At 47.7% G+C, this 10,956-nt stretch overlaps 1 protein-coding gene across 1 annotated transcript; it reads left to right on the forward strand.

Moving 5' to 3' along the window:
- The first annotated feature begins 1,573 nt into the window (after positions 1–1,573).
- LOC134729567 (killer cell immunoglobulin-like receptor 2DL5A) lies at positions 1,574–10,333 on the forward strand. Its single transcript, XM_063599657.1, is given in 9 exon segments — positions 1,574–1,607; positions 2,204–2,239; positions 3,002–3,286; positions 4,167–4,460; positions 6,635–6,685; positions 9,447–9,548; positions 10,008–10,060; positions 10,161–10,311; positions 10,314–10,333. Coding segments are annotated over 9 exon segments (1,026 nt in total).
- Positions 10,334–10,956: the final 623 nt, after the last annotated feature.

A 10,956-nucleotide genomic window follows, 5' to 3' on the forward strand; every position in this document is an offset into this window, starting at 1 on the left:
ATAAAAAATATTCAGAGAAAATATCCACAGAGTTTCAAAAAGCATAACTATGTTGAATGGACACAAATGAAGCTGTGTGTAGGCTGTATTAGGAATTATAAGTAACCTAGAGATGATTTCATGTATACAGGAGGATGTGCATATGTTATTTGCAAACTGTGTTCCATTTCATATAAGAGGCTTGAGCATCTACAGATTTTGGTATCTGAGTGGAGATCTCGAAACTAATCACCCACGAATAGTGAAGGATGACTGTATATGACTTTTATTTCTCAAATTTAAACATAAATCATAAAAAATGTACAACTAGATAAAAACTAAGAAGTGTTTTTATAGTGTGAGTTAGATTTATTTTTTCCTAGGTGTAACCCATTGGTTTAATATTATTTATTGAGAAGACATTCTATGCCACCTTAAACCACACAGCAGCCTTTGTCAACTAAAAAGGGACTGTGTGTACGCGGATGTACTTTAGACACTGTTTCTGCTAAGGGGCTCTCTGTGTCCACACTCTTGAGGATGCTGCACTTTATGTAGCCTTATAAAACCCTTTAAATTTAGTAGCCAGAGCCCTCTAATTTGTTATTATAGGCTACTTGCTATTTTTTTTTCTTGAGGCGGATTCTTGCTCTGTCGCCCAGGCTGGACTGTAGTGGTGCAATCTCAGCTCACTGCAACCTCCGCCTCCCATGTTCAAGCGATTCTCGTGCCTCAGCCTCTTGAGTAGCTGGCATTTCAGGTGCCTGCCACCAGGCTCGGCTAATTTTTGGATTTTTAGCAGAGACACGGTTTCACTGTGTTGGCCAGGCTGCTCTCAATCTCCTCATCTCAGTTCATCCGCCCACCTCGGCTTCCCAACGTGCTGGGGAAACTTGATTTTCTATAGCATTATGTTCCTGGATATTTCTGTAAAATTTAAAATGAGGGAGGGAGAGAGACAGAGAGAGAGCAAAGTCCAGAGTTGGGACTCTGGAATCTTGGGTCATGAGACAAATTTTAGATAAAACTACAAAACTCCAGAATTTACATGTGTGGTTTTTGCTGATAAAGTACAATTCTAAGATTGTAAATAATTGCATAATCCTTCCCTGGGAATTTAAATCATTTTAACTGGTTCTGCTGTAATACTAGAAATACAAGCATGAACAATTCTAATGGTTTATTAGTCACAATGTCTCTGAAAACACTAATAATACCTATTAGATATTTTGCATATTTCACAGGAAGAAGAGTTTGAATCTCAGATAAAAACAATAAAAATACATGAAAAGTCTTTCACGTTAGCACAGATTTTAGTCATCTCATGTTTGGGAGGTTGGATCTGAGACGTGTTTTGAGTTGGTCATAGTGAAGGACGCGAGGTGTCAAATTCTAGTGAGAACAATTTCCAGGAAGCCATGTTCCGCTCTTGAGCGAGCACCCACTGGGCCTCATGCAAGGTAGAAAGAGCCTGCGTACGTCACCCTCCCATGATGTGGTCAGCATGTAAACTGCATGGGCAGGGCGCCAAATAACATCCTGTGCGCTGCTGAGCTGAGCTGGGGTGCGGCCGCCTGTCTGCACCGGCAGCACCATGTCGCTCATGGTCGTCAGCATGGCGTGTGTTGGTGAGTCCTGGAAGGGAATCGAGGGAGGGAGCGCGGGGGTGGAGGTCTGGACCTGGAGGTAAAGATATGGGCCTAGAGGTGGAGTTATGGGCCTGGAGTGGAGATCTGGGTCTGGAGTGGAGATCTGGGCCTGGAGTGGAGATAGGAACCTGGAGGGGAGATAGGAGCCTGGAGTGGAGACATGGGCCTGGAGGTGGAGATATGGGCCTGTAGTAGAGTTATGGGCCAGGAGTGGAGATATGGGCCTAGAGGTGGATATCTGGGCCTGGAGTGGAGATATGGGCCTAGGATGGAGATATGGGCCTGGATTGGAGATATGGGCCTAGGGTGGAAATATCAGCCTGGAGTGGATATATGGGCCTGGAGTGGAGATATGGGCTTGGGGTGGGGATATGGGCTTGGGGTGTGGATATGGGCCTGGAGGCTGGGTCTCTGCACAGCTGACAGCCCTGTTCTTGGGTGCAGGCAGGCACTGAGGGTGAGTTTCCCTTCAGCCCAGCAAGGTCCTGGCTACCAAGACTCACAGCCCAGTGGGGGCAGCAAAGGAGGCCTGGTTTGCCTGCAGATGGATGGTCCATCACGATCTTTCTTTCCAGGGTTCTTCTTGCTGCAGGGGGCCTGGCCACATGAGGGTGAGTCCTTCTCCAAACCTTAAGGTGTCATCTCCCCACATAAGAGGATTTTCCTGAAACAGGAGGGAAGCCCGGTGGGGGATTTTCTTATAAACAAGGATGACGAGACCCTGGGGTGCTCATCCCACAGTTCCGACCTTGCCGTCCCCAGCCTTCCTTTCCCTTGGCTGAGTCAGGTTCTGTGGGAACCCGGGAGGGTAGACTGGGGTCCTCCAAGCTGTGCTGTGCGGCGGGGATGTGGTGTCACTGGCAGAGGAAGGGAGCAAAGCAGTGCTAGGAACAGCAGGCCTCTGAGGACAAACGTGTAACTCACACCCTCCAGCGTTTCCATGACTGTAGGGGCTGCAGTGTGGCTGCTGTCATTCTACCTAAGAGGTGGGGGAACCCCAGCCATGGCCCTGACCTTCCAAATCCTCTGTTGGGGGCTCAGTTGTGTATTGTGGTTCACACATTGGCTGATATTCCATTCACAAAGAACATGCCCTCGACTCCATGTCTATTTGTGTTGTTTTATGTGAGTAATCTTGCAGTATTAAAATCTAGTGGGAGTCCCTTACTCAGCACTTGCTCAAAGTTCTCAGCTGACACTTTTGTTGTAGAGAGACGCCAAGTCTATGCAGGGTGGGTCCTTCCCGTAGCCATGGGCACCCAAGTGTGGTAGGAGCCTTAGAAACAAGGAAAGTGGGGAGAATCTTCTGAGCACTGGCAGGGAGGGGCGGCTCCACATCCTCCTCTCTAAGGTGGCGCCTCCTTCTCCCCCAGGTGGACAGGACAAGCCCTTGCTGTCTGCCTGGCCCAGCCCTGTGGTGCCTCGAGGAGGACATGTGACTCTTCTGTGTCGCTCTCGTCTTGGGTTTACCATCTTCAGTCTGTACAAAGAAGATGGGCTGCCTGTCCCTGAGCTCTACAACAAAATATTCTGGAAGAGCATCCTCATGGACCCTGTGACCCCTGCACACGCAGGGACCTACAGATGTCGGGGTTCACACCCGCACTCCCCCATTGAGTGGTCGGCACCCAGCAACCCCCTGGTGATCGTGGTCACAGGTCAGAGGACTCGTGTCTGGGATTCTCCTTGTCCCACTTCCTGAATACCAGAGCTTCTGGTGGGGGTGTCCACCAGGGTCCAATCATCCAGGCCCTGACTGTATTTGGTGTCAATGGGGATTGAATACAGGGGAATGGGTGCTGTGGTGGGAAGAGTAACTGTCGGCAGCATGGCTATATTGTAATCCTTGGAGCCTGTGACTATTTATGTTATAGGACAGGGGACTGAAGGGGAAGATGGAGTTCAGGTTGTTGATGAGTTGACCTTGAGATGGGGAGATGACCTGGACTCTCCCACTGGGCTCAGTGTAATCACAAGGGTCCACATGAGAGGAGGAGGAAGAGGAGAGTGGGGATTAGAGCAGTGTAGTGGGAGGGAGACTCCACCAGCCACTGTGGGCTTTGAAAGTGGAGGAAGGCCAGAAGCCACGGAATGCAGGTGGCCTTTAGGGGCTGGAGAAGTCAATAGAACTGATTCTCCCGAGTCTCCAGAGGGAATGCAGCCCTGCAGATGCCTTGATTGTAGCCCAGGAAGAACAGGGTCTGATTTCTGTCTCCAGAAGTGTTCTCTCCTGCCGCCATGTTTGTGATAATTTTCTGCAGCAACAACAGGAAACAACACAGGAATCCAGGTCAAGGACAAGTTAAAAAACCAAACAAGAGGGTTGGCTACCCTGAGGTCAGCAAGGGTGCACTGCTGATGCCACCACCAGGCTGGAGCCGCATAGGGAGGGATCCACAGGGAGAGTTGGGGGTGGAGGGTGAGAGAGAGAGAGAGAGCATTAGGTCATAGAGCAGGGGAGTGAGTTCTCAGCTCAGGTGTGAGGGGAGCTGTGACAAGGAAGAACCTCCCTCAGGAAACTGCCTCTTCTCCTTCCAGGTCTATTTGGGAAACCTTCGCTCTCAGCCCAGCCGGGCCCCACGGTTCACGCAGGAGAGAACGTGACCTTGTCCTGCAGCTCCAGGAGCTCATTTGACATGTACCATCTATCCAGGGAGGGGAGGGTCCATGAACCTAGGCTCCCTGCAGTGCCCAGCATCAATGGAACATTCCAGGCTGACTTTCCTCTGGGCCCTGCCACCCACGGAGGGACCTACACATGCTTCGGCTCTTTCCATGACTCACCCTATGAGTGGTCAGACCCGAGTCACCCACTGCTTGTTTCTGTCACAGGTGAGGAAAGCCCATGCCTGTCCCATGTCCTGTGATCCTAGAGCCTTAGCTGAGGAGCTTCCTGCTGATGATGGAGAGAAGCATGGACAGATGCAGAGAGAACACGCAGCATGGTGTGAGGGAGGGATCAGGGCGCAGGATGGCAGACAGGGCACCTCCAAACCCTCCTGCACGGCCTGCATGGAGGCCCGTGGCCAGGGCTCCAGGCACCCAGGCAGATGGAGAAAGAGGTCAGGACAGACCCAGAGGAGGGAGACTCGGCTCAATTTGGGGAGATCAGAGGCTCCCTCAGACCCTCAACCTTACCCATTTCCCAGAAGCCCATACTGGCCTCTCACCCACAGAGAGATGTCATCACCAGCAACCCCTACACCCTTTTCTTTCCGTTTGAAAAAACATTTATTGAGGTTAAATGTAACTATAAAATTTGCCACCTTTACCATTTTTAAAAGTAAAATCTAGTGGTCATAAATACCTTTATATGCTGGGTGCAGTGGCTCACAGTTGTAATCTCGGCGCTTTGAGAGGCCAAGGAAGGTGGATCATTTAAGATCAGGGGCTCGAGATCAGCCTGGCCAACATGTGGGAAATTCATCTTTACTAAACAGACAAGAAAAATTGGCCGGGCATGCTGGCATGCACCTGTATTCCTAGCTACATGGGAGGCTGAGGCAGGAGAAGTACTTAAGCCCAGGAGGCAGAGGTTGCACTGAGCCGAGATCAGGCCACTGCACTGCAGCCTGGGAGACAGAGAGAGATTCTGTCTCTAAATAAATAAATACATCTATATTCTTTTTTATTGTTGTTGTTACACTCCACCCTTTACTTCCTGGCCTCTGGTAGCCACCATTCTGCTCTCCACCTTCATGAGATCCACCTTTTAGCTCCTGTATACAGGTGAGAAATGGGAATCTTTGCAATGACCTCCAGTTCCATCCATGTGGCTGCAAATGTCAGGATGTTATTCTTTCTAGGGATGAGTACTCTCCACTGTGTGTGAATGTACTACATTCTCTCTATCCATTCACCCACTGACGGGCAGGTAAGTTGACTCCACATCTTGGCTACTGTGAACAGTGCTGCACCAATCATACGAGTGCAGATATCACTTCGATACACTGATGTCCTTCCCTTTGGGTTTACACCCAGTAGTGGAATTGCTAGATCCTATCAACAGGGTACCAGGGTTCTCCTTTCTCAACCACCTTGCCAGCATTTATTTTGTCTGTGTTTCAGATAAAAGCCACTTTAATGGGATGAGATGATAGCTCACTGTGATTTCAATTGGCATGATTAGTGATACTGAGCACTTTTTCATGTACATGTTCGCCATTTGTACGTTTTGTTTGTTGAGAAATGTCTGTTCAGGTCTTTTACTAATTGTTAAATTAAATTCATTGTTTTATACCGTTGCTTGAGTTTTATGTATATTCTAGTTATTAATCCCCTCTCAGATGCATACTTCACAAATATTTTCTCCCAATTTGTCTCTTCTTCACTTTGTTGGTTGCTTCCTTTGCGGTGCAGAAGCTGCTTACTTTGATGTAATCCCGAAGGTCTATTATTTTGTTTTGATTTCTTGTGTTTTTGAGATTTCAAATAAAATGTCTTTCCTCAGACAAATGTCCTGGAGCATTTCCCCACTCTTTCCTTTTAGACACTTAATGGTTTCAGGCCTTACGTGTTTCTTCCATTTTCATTTGATTTCTGTGTATGGTGAGAGGTAGAGGTGCAGTTTCATCAACTGCATGTAGATACCAGTTTTCCCTGCTCCATTTATTGAAAAGACCGTCGTTTCCTGATTGCAGGTTCTTGGCACCTACAATCGTCAAAGTCCATTGGATGTGAATGCATGAATTATATCTGTGTTCTTCATTCTGCTCCATTGCTCTATGGGCCTTTATGCCAATGTCATGCTGTTGTGCTTACTACAGCTTTGTAACATATTTTTAAGTCAGGGAGTGTGAGGCCTCCAGCACCTGTTTTGTCTTTATTCCTCGAAATCTCAGGACACTGGGCATCATTTAACAATGATGATGGAGAAGGGGATGCCAGGACTCCTAGGACCCAACATTAGATAACAGAGTGTTGGCCATGAACCAACCTCAAAGATTTCCTTTGAGTAGAAGACAGGCATCCTCATATCCTCACCTCTCTCCTGTCCTGTGTTCTAGGAAACTCTTCAAGTAGTTCATCTTCACCCACTGAACCAAGCTCCAAAACTGGTGAGTAAAGATCCCTCTTATCTCTGCTTTTGGAAACCTGGGGAGGTTGGTATCTTGGATTCAAGCATTGGCTCAGCACCTCCCAGCTCTGTGACTGTGGGCCTGTCTTCTAACATCTCTGACCCCCAGACACTACAACAGTGAAGGGTATCTGAGGACAGCAAAGGGCTCAGTGAAGTCTCTTCATTTCAAATTTCTGCAGCTGAGACCTCCTCCAAGCTAGACGGACAAGTACAAATCTGACATCCTTCTCAGGGATAATGTGGTGTTTTTTCTGCCTGCATTCCGAATTGGAGGATAAATTCGAGGGGACTTGAGAGAGGGAGGGGAAGGGAACATCTGATGAGGGCAAGGTGATTTAGAGAAGTTCCACTTGCCAAGGAATGAGCCCCTGTTGGTCATGATGCGACCTTGGCTGAGTCAGCAGAGCAAGAGCCTTGCAGTAAGAAGGAACGTAGTTCATCCACGAATATGACACTTCCACTCACTCACTCGTTCAGCCACTGCCCTGTGCTCTGACTGTACAGTGTGGAACCCTTTCCTGCTGTTGCCATAATAAATCTCCACAAACTTCATGGATGACAACAACACAGCTTTTAAAATTATCTTACAGTGTTATAGCTCAGAAATATGAAATGCATTTCACTGGGCTAAAATCAAGGTGACTGTGAGGCTGCCTTTTCTCTGAAGGTTCCAGGCGAGAATCGGCTTTTCACATTTCCCAGCTCCTAGAGGTTTCCACATTCCTTGGCATCTGGTCCCCGTCCTCCTTCCTCGAAGCCCACAAAGGCTCGTCACATCTCTCACGTGGCATCACTCAGATCCCTCTTCCTTACCTCACCTCTTTCTCTAAGTGTTGCCCTGACTTTTTCTTCCTCTTTTAAAGACTTTGGGATTCTATTGAGTTTACCAAGATAATCCATCACAATCTCCCTAAAATCACCCAAGATAACCTCCTTTTAAGTTCAGATGATTAGCAACCATAATTCCATCTGCAATCTTTATTCCTCCTTTCATGTAAAATAACATATTCCCAAGCTATGGAGGCTAGGACAGGGACATTTTGGGGGTGGGCCAGCATTCTCCTGCCTTCCACAAATGGTAAACACGATGCATTTGGCCTCTGCTCTTAGGACACTGACATTGCAGATGGGCAAATGGGAGGGCAGAATATGAATGCACAAGTGGACCAGTAATGATTGATCCATTGGGAAGCATCCGTGCATGAAATCTATTTACTTATTTATTTATCTATTTATATATTTATGTATTTATTTATTTGCAGCGAAGTCATTCTCTGTCCCCAGGCTGGAGTGCAGTGGCATGACCTCAGCTCACCACAACCTCCACCTCCCGGGTTCAAGCGTTTCTCCTGCCTCAGCCTCCTGACTAGTTGTGATTCCAGTCCCCTCCACCACACCCAGCTAATTTTCTTTTATATTTTTTAGTAGAGATGGAGTTTCACCATGTTGCGCAGACTGTCTCCAACTCCCAACCTCAAGTGATCCAACCGTCTCAGCATCCCAAAGTACTGGGATTACAGGCGTGAGCCACTGCGCCCAGCTGAAATTTAAAATAAATAATAAAGAATACTAAGTGTATAATTTCAGGAGACAGAGAAAGTCTCACTAATCAGATAATATTTGTGACCATAATGAAAAAAAAGGTAGATTCAACCCTTGGAAGATTGGCAGAAGGATTTTCCACACACAGCTGTCAGCCGTGAAGGCACAAATGTGAAAACAATCTGATGCTGAAGGAAGAGGCTCTGCATTCAAATGCTGGGAATGACGTGGGGAGAATGACAAGACGACTGTAGAGAGACGGAGAACACACTGGGTACACAGGAAACTAAGGAGGAACAAGGAGTGTGTGTTTTATACTTACAGCCCTTGGATTCACCTCGGGGTAACTAGGAATCCCTACATGATTAATAGTGACTGACATGAAAATAAGGACACCCAGGTGCATAACTGGAATCTAGGAGACCGTGGAAAAGGCAATTCCCGCCCCACTGGTGAAATGTGGTGCTGATTTAGACACTAAATGAATGAAGTAGATGGATATAAGATATGTCTGTGAGGTAGAATCATTTGTAGGGAGGTCTTGCTGGATTTGATAATGCCTACTTATTTAATTTTGAATTTATTAATTTCTTTCTGAGATTTATTTTTCCTACATGTAAATCAATATCTGGCAGAGGAGTGATAGATAGATGAGGGGTGGTGCAAATGAAGGGACTTATTATAGCATAATATACAAGTCTGTGAACGGGAGCTTACGCCTGTAACCCAACACTTTGGGAGGCCAAGGCGTTTGGATCACTTGAGGTCAGGAGTTTGAGACCAGCCTGGCCAACATGGAGAAACCCCATGCTCTTTTTAGCAACCAGTCCTAGGGACCTCATGGAGAACTTGCCAACCACGTCTCATGGGGACAGCATTAATGTATTCATGATGGATCCACCCCCATAACTGGAACATCTCTCAATAGGCCCAACCTCCCACACTGCGAGATAAGTGTCAAAGTGAGGTTTGGCGGGGTCAAACATCCAAACTATAGCAGTGGTATCCCCAGCATGTTCTCTGATTATTTTGAGAACTATAACTGAGAAAGCAGGAGAAACCTGGGTATCCTGCCATCGGGGAACTTGTCCTAAACAGATGTTGTATGTGCTTAGCTGGCAACCAAGAAATGAGAGACAATCCATAAAGAGGAACTGCTATAATTAGCTTCTTATTGGATTCCCACCTTCCCCCAGGTATCCGCAGACACCTGCACATTCTGATTGGGACCTCAGTGGCTATCATCCTCTTTATCATCCTCTTCTTTCTCCTTCATCGCTGCTGCTCCAACAAAAAGAGTAAGTCTCATGACGCAGAGGCCAGAGACCTCAGGGCCATGTGGGGAAACAGGATGGGAGCACGCGGGTGTGTGTTCCTCACTGGCAGGATGGTCCCTGGCCCAAGGCAGGAGCCACAGAGGCAGGGCTTTCTAGAGAGAGCACCAGACACCCTGCCCCTGCCTTCAGCTCACAGACCATTGCCTGATTGTGAACTGTATCCTCATGTCCCCTGCAGCCACTCACATCCAGAAGGTTCCATGACAGGCAGAAAGGGGAGACAGAATCACTGGGATGGGAACTCAGAGCTATTAATGGGATGGGTCCCTGCTGTCAGAGAGAGAGAATGTCTGGGTCTGGCTGATGACAGCTGAGGGACCTCAGGCACCTATGGCCTCCCGCTGTGTGTTGGTGTCTGCTCATGAAATGAGGACCCAAAAGTGCCCTTCCAGCTGTTTTGATGACTTCTATCTCCTACAGATGCTGCTGTAATGGACCAAGAGCCTGCCGGGGACAGAACAGTGAACAGGGAGGTAGGTTCTCCTCAGCCCAGCCTCATGGATCGAGTCTTATTCCCTAATAGTCTTGAAGAATGTGAGCACCCTCCCTCACTCAGCATTTCCCTCTCTCCAGGACTCTGATGATCAAGACCCTCAGGAGGTGACATATGCACAGTTGGATCACTGCGTTTTCACACAGACAAAAATCACTGCCCCTTCTCAGAGGCCCAAGACACCTCCAACAGATACCACCATGTACATGGAACTTCCAAATGCTAAGCCAAGATCATTGTCTCCTGCCCATGAGCACCACAGTCAGGCCTTGAGGGGGTTTTCTAGGGAGACAACAGCCCTGTCTCAAAATCACCTTGCCAGCTCCAATGTACCAGCAGCTGGAATCTGAAGGCGCGAGTCTGCTTCTTAGAGCATCGCTCTCCCTCACACCACAAATCTGGTGCCTCTCTCTTGCTTACAAATGTCTAAGGTCCCCACTGCTTCCTGAGAGAAAACACACTCTTTTGCTTAGCCCACAATTCTCTATTTCACTTGACCCCTGCCCACCTCTCCAACCTAACTGACTTACTTCCTAGTCTACCTGAGGCACTGATCACACTGAGGAACTCACAATTCCAAACATACAAGAGGCTCCCTCTTAACATGGCACTGAGACACGTGCTGTTCCACCTTCCCTCATGCTGTCTCACCTTTCCTCAGACTATTTTCCAGCCTTCTGTCAGCAGTGAAACTTATAAAACTTTTTGTGATTTCAATGTAGCTGTCTCCTTTTCAAATAAACATGTCTGCCCTCATTGCTTTAGGTAATGTGACACTATTCGCTGAAAGAAACCGCTGTTATCATTACCATGTCCACATAACCCCATCTGTTCTCTGCTAGGTTCTCACCCCTGGACTCTGAGCTTCTGGAAGCA

Source organism: Pan paniscus, chromosome 20 (genome assembly GCF_029289425.2).
Source record: "Pan paniscus chromosome 20, NHGRI_mPanPan1-v2.0_pri, whole genome shotgun sequence".
Classification (NCBI taxonomy): Eukaryota; Metazoa; Chordata; class Mammalia; order Primates; family Hominidae; genus Pan; species Pan paniscus.